The sequence below is a fragment of the Tauraco erythrolophus genome, chromosome 13, assembly GCF_009769465.1.
Source record: "Tauraco erythrolophus isolate bTauEry1 chromosome 13, bTauEry1.pri, whole genome shotgun sequence".
In the NCBI taxonomy this organism is placed as follows: domain Eukaryota; kingdom Metazoa; phylum Chordata; class Aves; order Musophagiformes; family Musophagidae; genus Tauraco; species Tauraco erythrolophus.
Window position 1 is genome coordinate 9,380,430 of NC_141477.1, and position 16,671 is coordinate 9,397,100.

Sequence of the window (16,671 nt, forward strand, 5' to 3'; positions counted from 1 at the left end):
AGCCAGAATGAGAGATGCTGCAATGCAGACAGATGAAAGTTATGTACACGCTCATCTCGAATGATCCAAGATGATTATTTCTAGCAGAGATGGAGGAACAGCCACTGTTAGTGATGTATCTTCTGAGCATCAGAGAAGGAGGCTCAGAAAGGACTCAGTAAGGTGAAAGTTGGTGAATGTCTTGCAGACCTCTTCACATCTACATTGTCAGCTGAGCTACGGGAGCAGGAATGAAAGTCTCCTCATCTTTCACTGGTAAAGCAGAGTTTATCGGTTTTCTTTTTTGGAATTAGTGCACTCTGGAGCTTCGATTAGAATTACAGAATGAATTTCTTCTTCCTTAACTAACCTGTCGTAAGCATTCACAGAATCATCCTTTGCACAGTTCTGAAAGAGAAAAACAACATTTTTAACAGCGTTTCTTCACAGCAAGCTTTTTTTCAGCCCAATAAGAGTAAGACAGACCCGTTTCACAACGTACAGGCTATATTATGGTGAAAAAGCCAAGGCAGCTGGGCAACAAACTGTGCGTATTAGGGACATGGCTCAGGCCTGGTTGACGGAAGAGTCTTCCTCTCTGGGATGAGGAAGAACTGAAGGTTGGCCCCCATCCTAAGAGTGCTTCCAACTAAGCTAATGGGTGAAGTTCAGGCAGGAAGATGGAGAAGTGGCAATGTGTATATACTTAGCACAGTTTTCATTGACACCCCGAGCACATAGATAAGATCAATATAATACTCAGAGGCAAGAACATAACATTACTTGGGGCAGTAACAGAGCACTGGCCACAGCACGACAAAGTGTAACAGCTACAATACTTATGATCCTCATGGCCAAGAGTCACATCTTAGTCCCATAATGACCAATACATGCTGAAATATTTATCCAGAAGGTAGTAAATGAAGAGGCCAGGTCCATGCTTTCCACATAGTTCTGGTTTATTATTAGGTGAACTCAGAACATCCCTATAGAAAAAGGGACTACTGGATTTCGGACTCTGCCTCCATTTACAATTGGGAGGCCACAAAACGGAGACTTATTTTCCAAAAGTCAGCAATTCCCGCAACTCCCATTCAACTGAGATTATTCAACGCAGATGCAGCACCAGACACTCAGATAGTCATTATCCTCTAGAAACATTTCACAGGTAGCATCAATTTGAGATGCCACAGTGAGTAAGAAGGTGCCTCCCATACAAGGACTGTTGTTCAGAGAGCAAAATATGTTGCTTCATGTCCAGGTTTGAATTAGGGCTTGTCAGTGCACTTCCTTTAGGATTTTTATAAAGAGCTACTGACTTAGTTTTGTTTAGAAACCCAGATAATTAAAAAAAAAAAAGCAGAAGAGTTTGCATAATCTGTATGCTTATTTTTCCTGAAATAAGGGCACCTAGTTAAGTGTTTCATCAACCAAAGCCTGAAGCAGTTATAGTTAGTTTTGATCTTTTGCCAATGAGAAGCTAAATGTCCTGATTTACTTCATAGCTAACTGACTGTGATAAATGTAAAAGTGCTGAAAATGTAAGTTTCTGGAAGTCAAATACGAACCAGTTTTACTCAGCACTATAAACATGAACAACTAGCAAAGACAGACCTGAATGTTCATGAGAAGCAGTTTAAAGGAGTTGCAAAAATCCACCAACCCAACTGCCCACCCCCAAAACCAACTCAAAACACATTTAAGGGACTAGTAATCTCTGAAATTACAGAATAATGCAATTCTATTAACGTATCTAGGAAAGTATATGCAATTTGCAGGGAAAGATAAAAATCCCTCAGCTTTGGGTAATAATTTCCGTAGAACTCTTACCATTGTAAATACGTAGTCTGCATGCGACACACCTACATATGTAAAGTTCTTTTTAAGATAGGTATTGGGAAAAAAAATGAACAGTTGGAAGCCTACAGATTCCAGTTCAATAGATCAGTTGGCCCAACAGCTTCTTACTAACCTGAGAATCCTCATTCTGCTCTCCAAACATGCGCTTAAGAATTTCTCTAGGGTCCGGAATTGGTGGAAGAATTAGTATCTTAAGCCTTCAGAAAATGAAAAAGAAAAATCTTTAAAGATGCATTAATTTGAAAATCACCATTTCAGTATCATACTTGGATGCAGTCAAGAAAATTTGTGGAGTCAGCTTTGACATCACTGGCCAGCTTTCATTCTCTGCAACTGTAGCCCAATTCTCATTTTTGAATTTGGACTTCAAATTTTGAATTTGGACTCATTGTCTCAAATTTTGAATTTGGACTTCATTGCTTGCAGAGAAGGGATGCAATAGCTGTGCAACAAAAATCTAACGACAAGCACACACAAGCAATGTTACCTAAGTGCAACCAGAGCATGTATATGGTCTATAAACAGAATTCTAATGACTAAGGCACAACAGTGCTGCCGTTTTTGTTATGCAGTGCATGTTACCGATAAAACAGATGCTATTGAAACATGCCACATCGTGGACAGTTACCTGGAAACGAGATGAACTGTAATGCAAGTCAGAGATCAATTAGAATTAGTGGATTGTAAATAAAGGGAGGCTGTTATTTACCTTTTTAGATAAACTAGTAGAATTATCGTAGATATTGCTACTATTAATGGAATGGTGATTATTAAAACAAAATAGAATGTAGAGTCCGTCTTCTCACCTGGAAAACAAAATGGTAGAAACTCAGGAATGTTTTGAGTGGCTTTTTAGGAATTATGACAATGAATTAATGAATTCTCTATTTCACAGACTCAATGTTTATCAAATACGCTAGCACTTTTGTAGGCAATGACTCATTTTTTCAAAGTACGATATCACAATGTAGATACATTTGGCAAGAAAATGAAAACCAACGAGACTCAGGGCTGAAAAACTGACAGCACTGGAAAGAGGTTATTGCACAGCTACATGCATGGTAACCCCATCAACATATACAGCAGCACAGGCAGTAATTGATGGCACCGCTGAAGGATTAGAACTCTCTTGCCCTTTTTTCACCTAAAATTAAATAGATATTTTGGAAGATGATCTTCGACTCCCATTTATTTAGCAGACAAAAGGCATTAGGCACCTCACAGATGAAGAATAAAGCACAACAAATTGCAGGAACAATTGTTCTCACCAATACTCTTTTCTTCACTCCAGTCACTATAGAGCTTGCTGCTGTAACACGTGAGCTTTGGTTTTGCTCTCACTTTGATGGTGTACTTGCTATTAGGATCAATGCTAGGAATTGATGTATAATTATTGTCAACCTAAGGTAAAAAGAAAAGGTAATTTGCTTTGTTCCATTACCAACACATTCTCAGTCATTTACAAGCCCATCCTCATTGTGCAGTTAATGGATTCTGAATGTTTTGATGGAAGATCTTTTTGTGAATACTGAACTTCATAAAAAAGGACATAGTAGCACTTAACCAGCACAGACTGCCTAAATAGAGATTTCAAAGCTAAGATTTAATCTTATTCACTGCTGCATCTATCATACAGCATTTGGCATCAAGGATTAAACTAAGACTCAGTGTCTGGAACAGTGCCTTTTTTTTTTTTTTGAGAAACATCTGTGATTTATGCTGCCTTTTCCTCTCTGTCAGGGCAGTGATGCTGATCCAACTTTGACCATACCGAAGTCTTCTGTGATGCCTCTACTGAGATACGCAAATACACTAGCTGGGATGGAGCGTCACTTATTTTTGATCCAAAATGCCAGTTTCCTGAGGAACGTTGGTATTACTCAAGTCTGCTAAATTGGGGGTAAGACAAACAACTAATATGCTCCACAGGAGAAGACTGCCACCTTACTTTTACATTTATCATGCTGTTTAACATTCTGATCAAACAGTACAGTCAGTTTGGCTATGCAGAAAGAGGCATGAGTACATCCAGACACTGAACTCAGTGCTTTTCATATGTCCGTTAAAAACCACTGCAGTGTATTTCCTGATAAGTGTTGTTTAGTTTAGTACACTCTTCTTTATCAGACTGTTTTTACACATTATTGCTTTGCCATAACAAGTGATGGCAAGGACTCAGAAGAACTGCGTTGTACAGATATTACTACCAGAAACCCACTGTACAGGAGAAAAATCTTACATCCATACTACACTTCCAGCTAGTGCACCAGACTGATTCACATACAACATATACAGTTTTTCATTTTTAAACAGCAAATATTTAAGTTACTGTGGATATCAACACAAACTGAGACATAGGAAAAAAATATCTGTTACCTGTGGGTAATGAGAAATTACTTCAATTATATGAGCAGTGTCCAAATCACCACTGCGATATTCAACTTCATAAACCAAACAATTTTCTGGAAAGGTGTCTGATTTGCTCCATTCTACATGTATTGCATCATTAATCTTTTTTAGTGTAACTCTTCTTGGTGTAGCAGGTTTTACTGAAATGCAAAATGGAAGAATTAGTTCAAAAAATTATATTTCACTGATTACAAAAGTGGTTCAAGTCTTGCATTGCATAATATTACACTTATGCCAGTTTAGGAACAGAAAGAGGAAGAAGTTAGCACCAAAAAGTAAAGAAAGAACAAAAATAAAAAAAAAGAATAAGAGTAAAAATGAATGGAAAATTAAAAGAACCCCCCTCAAAAAAACAAACACCCACCCCCCCAAAAAAACCAACCCTATCTACATAACTCCTAAATCAAAGATCAATAGAAGAAGAGAGCATCTAATCACGTTGTCTCATCTACAGCTTATGAGTTGCAAACTTCTCCAACACCACAACGTAAGAGCAAACTACTTTTTAAAATTATTTTTTATAATATAGTGTTACACTTACCAAGGGTGGTAGGATTTTTACTTGCACACACAGGCCTAATTTCTTCAGAATCATCTCTAATCAAAATGCTTACAGCTGGGTAAGTATTGGTGACCTTTGGGAAGCGAAGATTGAAAACGCATCCAAAGATTCCTTGGCCCATAGAATAGTTGTTGCACTTGTTATGATTTTTCAAACCATCATACCTGTAAGAATAATAATATTTTTTTTTAACTTCGAAAGAGAAGGACAGCAAGAGGCAAGGTGGTTTTTAAACCTGTGTTACAAATTCTAAAGATTGATCTTGCATTAAAGTTGTGCTGCAGCATATGTAAAAGTTAAGCTAAGTAAAGTAAGAAGCTTCTCATTTATCTCAAGCTTTAGGAAGAATGTTATTTTTGTAGAGAGTGTCTAGTAGCGGAAGAAGAGGCAGGTTTGCTTCACATTCAAGCATCAAAGATAACAGCTGCTTTCAGCTTTGGTTCACATTTTTCACATGAGAAAACAATTTCAAGAAAAAAAATAATTTAGAAAGCAAACTAATTCGGATCACTTCCTGCCAACAGAATTTCACTTCTGGGATAGGATGAGCTGATCAATCTCCTTCAGCAATGCCTCAGGTATCGCAGCTCTTTCTTGAGACAGTCAAGTTTCACCTGTTGCCTGCATCTGCTTTTCAAATGTCAGTACTCGCTTCCAGTAACGGAAAAGCCATGACAATCTTCTTCCTTGCTTCAATTTGTTCCCTGAGTTCCACATAAAAATATGCCAGTAGCTTTTCCTCCACAGAAAACTGTTTGGTTGTTGGTTTTTGTTTTTTTTTTTAAAGTTATATAGACTAAATCAGAGCTTCACTGAAGAGCACAATAGGAGTGATATTCCCCTACTTCACATGTCCCTGTATAGGGGCTAGGGAAGCTAAAACTGCCTCTCCTGCTTTTATGCCCAGACCCTTTTTTTATCTCCCCTTCTCACCTCCCCACCCTGGGGCTGATGAAAAAGGGGAGGCCCTCAGAGCAGACAGCACCATGCTGATGCATCAGCCTGCTCTCACAAGCCTGTGCATTGGCAAGTACCTGTGCACTGACTGGGTTCACTTGTGCTAAGCTAATGTCATATTCGTGTTCACTCTGAATGAAAAGATAGGGGTTTAGAGGAAAATATGAATGAAGAATTTAAAAAGGAACTAATCAATAATTTTTCAGGTCATTGTTCAGTCATTTCTGGGGGAGAAAAAACCCAACCAAAACTAAAATGAAGACGAAAAACCCCAAACACACAACCCAAAACCCTCACCTGGGTTATACATTACGGAAAATGTATCTTTCAGTTCAAAAGTCAAGTATTTCCTTAGCTTTCAGCTTTAAAACAACAAAAAAAATATTTTCCTTCTAAGCAGCATGAATCAAACCACTTTGCTGTCACTGCTGCTACATCTTTCATTAAAACTAAGGGGTACGTTGAAAATATATAGCCCTAATAAAAGCATTATTCCAGTAAGTATCCAAATACTCAGAAATTCAGATCTTCAGTGCCTCATTGGTACTGTTCTTGTAATAAAGAAAAAGTTTATTCAAGTAGCACTTTAGAGAGAGAACAGTCCTCCCTGCATTTAACTAAAGCAGCAAGTTTTCTGCTGTTTGCTGTTCAAATGCATTAAATTGAACAGTTAGTCTGCGAGACTGCCACTGGAGAGGAAAAGGAAAAAGTTTATTTACTCAGTTCAGATAAGACAGAAAGCTGATTTAAAACTACAACAAGGGGCTTTCAAAAAGAAAACTCCAATATTTCTACAGAAGCTAACGCAATCTGGCATTTCACAGCCCCATCAACATGCAGAAGTATGCGTAGACTAGTGTGCGCAGATCTTGCTGCCAAGTTTTTGCTCACACCACAACTCTGTTCCTTTGGAACAAGAGCCTATTTATGGTAGTCAGCTTGCAAACAGAGAGGATGATAAAAAGATGTTCTCCCTAACTTTCAAGCTGAATTGGTTACTTATGACGTTGGAAATACAAACGAAACTACTGCTAAGTGTTATTAATGGTTTAATACCATTTTCCCATCATTTAAGAGCTGACACATGCATTAGTGAGTGATTCTGACTTAAATGGCGCTTGTTTGTCAGGCTTCAAAGAAAGAAATTAATATATTGGTCTAACTTAGGTTCTCAATTCTTCCCTCTTTTAATCCACAATTAGAAGAAATCAGAAAGCAATAGCAGTTATTTTAAAATGGGCTACAGAAGCAGCCAGTGCTTCACATAATAGATCTATCAACTTCTCCAAAAGACTCATCAACAGCAACCTCTCAACGCTTCAGCAGTGAAGTTTTCTGTTGGACATGACCCAACACTAACTTGTACACAATGCCCTGGGATCATTCAAAGCAACAGGAAGCAGACAAATGAAACGTGTAATTTAAAACTAAAGATTAGCGCTAAAGCACTTGAGAGTTAGGAATAAAAAGTTCACACAAACCAGTAGAACAATGTATAGTTGGTATCACTGCTTGCATTCTCCCCAGGACGCCACGTACAAACCATGTACTCCAAATTGTGCCAAACACAGCTCAAGTCAACAGCAGCAGTACCTGGAATTCCTGCAAGGCAAGTTGGAAAAGTCTGTTAAGATTTATGTTGCCAGCAAAGCCTTCTCCCCAATTTCCAGAAGTAAAACATCCCACTTTACATAACTGAAACTGGAAGGCAAAGATGGGTTACCTCTCAGCCTGCACTGCCTGTCTCAGCACAGCAAGTGATGAATTCCAGTTGTTTATTGCTTGCAAGAGCTGAAATCTCAGCAGGACAACTTCTAAATGCAAACTAATTATAACAGGGAATCTCAGTTTTCACTACATCTGAATTACTACTTAGAGTTACCTGATGCTACAGACAAGGTGTTGAGTCAGGGAAGTATTTTGTTTCCATTAATCTATAGATACCTTAAAAAGTAGTTGAAGTAACTGGCAATTATAGGGATAGCACTTAGCTTTGTTATCATTTTTACAGTCATCAATGTTAAAAATACTCAGCATTTAATTATAGTTATCTTCTCCAGATACATTATTAGGTTTTCAGTATTCTGAATATGGAAATATCTGTAGATCTTAAACGTGGACAAAAGCAACACTGGGGTAAGTTGAATTTTTGAGACACATATACCTCTAGACATTCAACTTCTTCAACATATTGAAAACTCAAATTACAAAACATAAACACAAATGAGTACATAGCAGTTGTGAATAGAGATGTCAATGTAGCTCCCAGGCAGAGCAATTACAGAATAAAGTCTTTCATATTCAATCTTGTATTTCTGCATGGCACATGTTCTTTATACTGTATTATCACATTATAGCATATTAGATATTTTTTTCCTTTTAACAAGTCACAATGTCTCCAAGAACTACAAAATAAAAAGAATGTTCATTTTATCAACAGTCCAGACTTACTGATAGCAAACTTCAAACTACCTTCTACTTCCAAGTTTGCATTCTCCCTGGAGTAGCAACTAAGAGTATAGGAAAATGAAATTGTTTTTTCTATTCCAAGAAGTATTTTAAAATATTTTATGTGCAAGCAGACTTTTAAAAGCCCAAACCTGTTTACTACATGCTGTTCTAATTATACACTTCCCTGATTTTCCACAATACCCTTTTGACAGACTTGCAGATAAACCTGATAAGGTCTCAGATTCTTCCATCCCCATATGGTTTTCATCCACATCGAGTCACACTACTGAGTTAGACAGATTTTTACTCCTCAAGGCAAGAGGCTCTATTTCTTTGCAGTACCTCCTAGCTTTCAGCATCCAGCAGAATACATTATTCCTTAAAGTCTGCTTCCTAGCAATTTTGCTATGGACCCCTTATTTCTGGATGTCAAGAAATAAAAAAAATATTTTTTCTCTATTTATTTGCTGTGCACAGCTTTGTAGTCCCCAGTCATTTCTTTTGAAAAAGAGAGAACCCTACTATAATTTTTAAGTCACTCACTGTTATGGTTTGAAATGGGGGGGGGGGTCCGGGTGGCAGAAGCTGCCCATCACACCGGACTCCCATCCCCCTCGGGGCTTGAGCCAATCGGCGCCTCTGCGAATTGCCCTATTTACGTCGGACAAAGGAACCGGAAAGGTGTGCCTGTGCCCAGGAGCAAGGAGAAGGGAGAGGGGGGCACGGCCCCCGCTCCCGGCTGGGCCGGGCCGGGCCTGTGCCCGCTCCGTCGAGGATGGCAGCGGCGGAGCCGCTTGGGGAACTCGGGAGAGCCCCGCTGCCGGGGCGCCCACCGGGCCGAGTTCACCCAGAAAGGACTGAAATCTAAGAAATGGCCACACAGATAAGAGGTCAGTGAAGATGGAACGGAACAACGTGTGCCGCGGCTGAGTCCCCCTTGCCAGCAGCCCCTTTGCAAACAGTCCTCGGTGGAGCAAGCAGAGACCCACTCGCAGCCCGTGGAGGACCCACGTCGAGAAGAGATGCCAGAGCCTGAGTACGGTACGCATCTATGGGATGACCCCCGCCGATGGGGAGGTGCTTTGTTAAAAGAGATGCCTGAGCCTGAGACTATTGTGAATCATGGGCACAGGTCGAGGCGCATTTACACATCTAAGTCTGTATGGAGGCGCATTTAAGGTCGGTATGACGACCCACGCCGAGCGCATTTAAAGTTTGTTGATGACCCACGCCAGAGTGAGTGGCTACAGCTCCTTAAAGGTCCAGGACTGGTAAAGCCCGCACTTGGGCAAATCCGATGGGGTAAGGATTTGCCCCCAGCGGGCAGGATTCACGCTTTCGCCTGCGTAGGGGATCCACTGGATCAAGGGACAATGGTGTAAGGACTCCTTTTCCTTTAAGAGAAGCGGCAGTAACAACTTGGAATGAACTGACCTGCACTCCCCCATTCCCTGCCCCCATGCGCCGCTGTGGGGAGGAGGTAGAGCTGGGAAGAAGAGGCAAAGGGGGGGAGTGGTGTTGTTTTTAAGACCTGGCCTTGTTTTCTTGTTATTCTCTTAAGTAACCGTTTTTGTTTGCTTTTCTCTTTCTAGGTAGCTGTTAATAAATAGTTTTGCATTAAGAAAAAAGCCTCTTTTGCCCGGGACCGTGGTTGGTGGGTGCTCCTCTGTTCCTGTCTCGATCCTCAGCTCTTTTATTACATTTTTCTCTCCTCTCCATTTTACTGGACTGGGAGAGCTGCGTGGGTTTAGTTGCCGGATCGGCCTAACCCATGACACTTACTTATTCAACAAGTTGTTAAATTTGCTGGATTCATCCCTCTAATATTTACAAAGGTAGGGTTATTTAAAGGACTCTTGCTCATACAGAAAAACCACACAAAATGAACTTACTTAGATGTTAGTCACAAAGTCAGCAGGCTTAACGCAACCTAAGTTATCTCTTATCTCACAACCACTGCATGGCAGGGACAAGAGGAGTAACAGGAATCACGTTGTGGTCTTGGAAAGGTATTAAATTTTACAAGCTCACCCATAAGGGTTTAAGAGTCAGAAAGTGCCAGTTGTGTTTAAATGCAGTATAATCATTCTGTTTAAACTCTATACATTGACCTAGCCCTTGCCTCTGGTATCTCTCCGTACTCCTCTATGATATATGCCTGTGATATTTTGTTAAAATAGGACAGAAAACAAGGCTGTGTCTCCTCAGGCCAAGAGAGGCACGTCCACCTGGGGTACGGCTGCTGCACGTGTTACCTTTTGGCAGAAGGGAGGTCTCCACCCACTGGCTGGGCTCGCTGGAGTTATCGTACTTGCATTCACTTCTCACTTTGAAACGCATTTCCTCATTCAAGAACGCATCTGTCACACGGAAGTGACTCTTACTCCATTCCTGGGTTTAGATGGAGGGGAAAGAAAAGCAGAACATTTGGCATACTATATCAAACACAAGGGAAATAACACTAATGTAAGAATACATTAGAGCCCCTAAAAAAGACTGCAACTCAAAGCCAAATGAAATGAGTGCCTGACAATACAGGATGCCTCAGCATCACTTAGCTTTTCTTGTTCCTCAAGAAACACCAAAGGAAACTACTCTAGTGACCCGTAGACATGAGCAATGGCCATATAGAAATCAAGTAACAACTACAACGTGGGGGAGAATGGTCCTACAGTAAGTCTTCATGGATACTGCAAAATAAGTGTGTTTATATTACAGCTATATAAACAGGAGTTTATAGATCTAATCTTCATCTTCTGTGTGTGTGCACATGAGCGTGTGTGATGAACAGAAGAAAGAACATTTGAAGATGCAACCAAAAAGCAATGAGAAAAGTTTGCCTGGATTTAAGGAGCAAAGGAAAAAAATTACCAGAACAAATCCACAAATGGCTACTAAATGCAATGACATCACATGAGATCCAACTAGTCCATGAGCTTCTATTTTCAGAAGAGAGTATGTGTTTGTGTGAGAAAAAGGCTTACCCTTTTCTCATACACTTTCTTAAGCATCTTTATTGGGCTAGGGGAATGCCTTTTACTTAACTAGAAACAGAATATTAAAAAAAAAATAATCTTTGTTATGACCAAAAAATGGTGTAACCAGTCATTAATAAATGCTGGCACTAACGAGAGGGCAAGAAAGCCAAACAGCAATGAACAGACTAGGTTCCACTAGCTGTAACGCAAAAAGATGCAGCCAGATGACACACAGCCTGGTTCTTCCTGTCGCGTGAAACCACTGTCCCACAGTTTTCACTGCTGCTGACCTTAACAACTGTTAGACTCTTCCACAAACTCATTCAGGTCATTAGCCAAGCAGACTTTCAACTTGTTGATTATTAATGAACGCATCAGAAGAGGTGGGCAGGTTTCTGCTGCGTTAGCAAGTTCGACTGGCTCATTTAAAGGTCCAATGAAGGGAAGGGAGTGTGAAAAATGAAATATCACCCTATTAGCAGTGCTAAGCCACTTAATCAGCTCAGCTACTGCAGCCTTACTTCAAGTCCAGGATATCCTGGAGCCATCTGAAAGAATACAGCAGTCACTGTGAAGAGGCCAGTGTAAACATCAGGCCATAAAATGGTAACAGCTTAACAACAAAGACTGTTTCAAGAGGCTCCGTATCATTTTTAATCATATCTGAAATAGCAGCGCGGCCGACCTCACGGTTGGTGCATGTTCAGGGCTTCAAATTCTGATGGTTTGCAATTATGCATAGATAGCGTATTATCTTACTGGCAATAAATTGTAAAAATATTTGTCCTACAGCCTCTTCAGTACCACAGCCATACTGCTCTCAGTCCTGACCAAACAGTTGTTAATCCACACCAAGGATCACATCTGGGCTGCAAACCATATAACAGAGGGAAAAAAAAGAAAAAAAAAAAAGCCCAAAAGAAGGAAGTTTTACAATTTCTGTTCCAGGGACAAACGTGTTTCATGTTGTCTTCATAACACAACCCCTGTGGATGATTGTGAGCCCAGGCGCTGGGACAGGGCAAACGTGGGAGTACGTTAATACTTGGCATTAGCTCCAGAAGACACTACACTTCACCGCTACGTGAAGGTTAACATGCACACCTCTTTCTTAAAACGAGTTCAAAGTGAAGGAGATCAGCCTTTGCAAATTCCCATTTAAGTCTTAAGGATGTGGACTGCCCTGTATATTTTTATTTTTTCCAAGAAGGCTGGATAAACAAAGACGGAAACAAGTCTTTTCACATTATTATTACGGTACTTCGGCATTATCGGAAGCAGTTCAGTTATCAGAGAGCGACAGACAGATTTTTCTGATCTGAAGATCCCACATGCTGGTATGACTCATTTTTGAGGTTTTGATCCCATGACGAGAATTACAGGCTATATTAAAACGATATTTATGTGTATTTCTGTATGTATATATGCATACAGACATACACTTTTGTCACAATAAGACAGTTCCTGGAGTATAGCAGAGTTTAAAGAGGTGATGCACTTACACTTTTGTCCTGAGGGACCTCATTAATCACGATGTCACTGGAATACTCCAGATCGCAGCTATTGCTGATGTTCTCTGGGGGGTTCCATGTCCAGTTCAGGGTGCAGATTTGGATAAATGAGTAGTCCAGGTTGGATGGAGGTGGAAGAACTTTCGCTCCTAAAAGAAAGAATTTATCAGTACAATGATCCTGTTGGTCCACATTTTACCATTAGCAATACTGACAGATTTTTAACTCTCCAATCAAAAACAACACAAAAGACTTCTCAGCTTTGTCAGCTCGTATTTTTGATCAGATAAGCTACTGCCCACTAAATTGTTTCTGCTGTTCCTGATATCTCAGTCCATTAATCATTTAAATAATTATAAACGAACACACACACACAAAATCATTTAAAAGTAATTTTTAAGAAATAGCAGCATGCAACAATGTAGTGGCTGGGGTAATAAAACTTCTGTTCGTGGAGGGAAGATGAGTCTCATTTTTCAGTTCTTTTCTGCCGTAAGTTTGCATCATGCATGTTGAATCTTTAGTGAAAACAATATATACATTTTGTGGAGCAATTAACACTTTATTCTACTGAAAAATTAGCCACCCATGCTATTTTAGAGAGAAAACTTTAAAAGACAAGTGATTACATCTCACAAGTGGCAGCTGTACTTTAGAATCATAATTTAGTCCAATCCAAGCAAAACCAAGAATGTTAAAAAACAACAAAGAAACCACAACACTTTTTCAATTACTCACCTATTAATCTTTTAATGCTATACCCTGGCACAGTGAGCAAAACCACTGTGGGACAAATAGTAATTGCTGCTGGCACACTTAAGTGGTACATTTTTTTCCCCTCCCCAAAAATCAAGGACAGAAGCAGAGGAAGAGTCATGACTCAGAGATAGTTGCTGGGATAAATCCATTTGTGCATTGACCCTTACTCTTGTGCACTGAGTCACAGACTACTCAATATCCAGTCACACAGCCTGAAGATTGCATTAGAAAACAAAGAAAAGAAATATGGCAGAAAATACAAAACTGCCAGGAAAAATTAAAGTATGTGTCAGACTCCAATTCCATGAAAAATAGCAACTGGTAATTCCCTAAGAAAATGAAAGTGAATTTTGTTTTTTTAAAGGGCAAACTCTAATGTGTACTCTTAGAAGATATTAACTAGGAGGCCAGATGAGACTGTTTCTCGAGGGTATCTACAGGTATCATCGCTAAGGCACCACCACCTATTTGTGGAAAGAAAGTACCCTTGTTATGAAGCAGGTTCACTAACACTTCAAACCGCTATGACTGGAGTTGCAGGTCTTGCTCATCCCAGGAAACCAGGCTCAACCCGCCTCAACATTTGGCAGACTGCACAGGGAAGGGGCAGAATAATTCCACCGAGATCAGTTTTCCCATATAGGTCATGGTGTGGACCTGTTTGCTTTTGCTAGTACAAGGAAGAGGGCAGTTCGAAAGGCAAATCAGCTTACTTCAGCAAGAATTCTGCTCAAAGTGTCCACAACACCATTATCTTACACTTCTCAAGAGCCAGAGCTGCCAAAGATTGAAGAAAATCACCAACTCCTTCCTGGAGCCTTCTTGGACCTCTGAATAGTGAAAGGACAGGACACGGTAGTGATCAGACATTATTATCGTCTGCGCATATGCGCCGATAACGTATGCTCGCACAGAAAATGAGATAATTACTAGGATTTACTGGTTTAGTCTGAATATGCTTAGCTTTTTTTAAAACTTGAAACTTCTGAGATTTTTTTTGTTTGATTGTTCAGTTTTATAGCTGACCGCAGGAGCAGAGAAGAGAAAAACTTATGAGAAGTTTTAGGAATAGCATTGAGGCCTTAAGTTTTTGCAAATACTGAGTCCTTTAGATCATGTAAAAAAAAAAAATTAAAAAATTATTCAACAAGACTACACAGTTCCAAGCATTCTGTCTTTACATGATCAAACTGTTGCATGATTTGTGGCTTTTGTACGTAACAAAAATCCAAACCAAAACAAAAATCTACAGTGTCATTCCTGATTGCCGTCTGAAGTTCTACACGTTTCCTTTCAATAGGTTTGATTAGATGTAATTATGCTTAAGCTTGCAGATTTCTAACCTTACAAACTAAGATCTCTGAGTACTCAAGGTTTATAAATGAATTAATAAATTGTATAGGCATAAAAAGTTTAAATCTAGTAGGTTTTACCTGAATCTATGGAATTCTGAAGCTTGTGCTTTAATGTCACATTCAGCTGAAGATGAAAATTTGCTCTTCTTCATAGGCTTGGCCAGTCTCATGCTTTTGTTGTATAAATGCTGCCTAATACTTTTGTTATTAAAATCTCATCGCTACAGCAAGTTAGCCGAACAACTCAAAGACCCCCTATGAAACACAGGCCAGACATTTGACTCTCCAAAAACAAAACCACAGTGATGCTTCTAAGAAAATAAAGCGCCAGCAGTAATTAGCAGAGATTAGCTGAGGCAATGCCGCATAGAAAACGTTTATTCTAAAAGCTGGAACGTGGAAACATTAACAAATACTTTGCATCGAGAATCGTAAAAGCGTTGCAAAGCATCATAAAAAACCTTTGGGTTTGTATTTTCGCCTCCTGTATTTCTTAAGCTTGATTTCATAGTTATAAACCAAATCGTAGCCAGTTGAAATACAACAATTTTCTAACGTTTGCAACCGTACTTTTGTGCAACATTAGCAAAGCCAGAACTAGCAAGACTTCGAGCCCCGGTTCTTACAAGACCCTCGCAGACACACACACATCTCTCCTGCAACCTAACGGTCGGGTTTCCAAAAGCGGGGGAAACTAAAAGTAACGGCAAAGGTAATGGACGAACCACACAGCACGGGAAACCGTTCATGCCCCCAGCAAGCTCGGCTCCCGCGGTGCTACCAGCGGCTGCCTCCCCCTCGCAGCCAGGGATCCGCCGCAAGACACGCACGGAGATACTGGCGGTGGGCTTCTGCTCCGCGTTTTAAGGCAGACAGTCCCGGGAACCGAAGACAGAGCTTAAAAGGTTTCTGCCGACCCTATCAAACGCTGCCTTACAGACAGAGAAGAGCGGATTTTTAAGCGTCCCCGCTCCTCTGCCCGGTAAGAGGCAGGGCGCGTTACCGGCATCGCTCTTGCTCCCAGCTGAGGCGCGTCGGCGATTTCTACCACGAACTGAAAGAGTTTGACTTAAAACCCACCGCCGGGCGCGAAGCCAGCCCGCAGTGGAGCGGGCAGCGCAGCTCCCCCGACCCACGCACGGGAAGGTCCCGCAGCGGCTCCCCCGGCCGTGCCCCAGTCCCGGCTCCGCAATCGGGGCGAGCCCGCCTCGGGGCGGGCAACCGGCCGGTAGTCCCGCTCCCCGCCGCCCCTTCCCGCTCCTACCTGGCGCCGTCCCCGCGGCGACCACCCAACAGACGGCGAGGAGAAGCCGGCACGGCAGCGGCGCTCCGCGCGGATCCATGGCTCCGGCCGCCCGCCCGTCCGAGCGCGGCCCCTCGCTCCCACTTCCCGTCGCGGGGGCCGGGCCAGACGGGAAAGAACCGCGCCGCGGCCCGCCCAGGTAACCGAGCCGGGGGGAGCGGCGGGCGGCGGCAGCGTGGGCGCCCCCGCTACTGGAGGTGGCCCGGCGGGTAGTTTCCCCGAATTACCCCGGGACTGGGAATAATCAAGTGGTGTTTTGGTACCAAACGTTTTGGATGAGGCTTCTTCTTCTGAAGGAGGTTTTGTGCTAGCTAACGAGCTTACTCCTAGTTGCCACCCAAATACAGGTATTACAAAAGTAGCACGGATCCATAAGAGAGGAAACTTTGGCTAAGTTTTAAAGCAAAGCAAAATTTCGTTACTGAAAATTACTTATTCCTTAGCTAACAGAACGTTTTGAATTTACTCAGCTCTTCAAGGAGTTTTGTAAGAGTTCATCTGCTTTTCAGACGCTCATTTTAGAAAAAGGGAAGCGGATCTTTTTATG

The 16,671-nt window shown here is 41.2% G+C and overlaps 1 protein-coding gene across 1 annotated transcript; it reads right to left on the reverse strand.

The window, feature by feature from the left end:
- Positions 1-267: 267 nt before the first annotated feature.
- Positions 268-16,179, reverse strand: IL13RA1 (interleukin 13 receptor subunit alpha 1). The gene is made up of 10 exons (XM_086619835.1): positions 16,086-16,179; positions 12,699-12,856; positions 10,474-10,609; positions 7,249-7,369; positions 4,790-4,974; positions 4,237-4,388; positions 3,108-3,240; positions 2,549-2,645; positions 1,952-2,036; positions 268-387 (listed from the first exon to the last, which is right to left on the reverse strand). Exons 1-10 carry the CDS (start codon positions 16,162-16,164, stop codon positions 268-270), a joined length of 1,266 nt encoding a protein of 421 aa, XP_086475961.1. The 5' UTR covers positions 16,165-16,179.
- Positions 16,180-16,671: the final 492 nt, after the last annotated feature.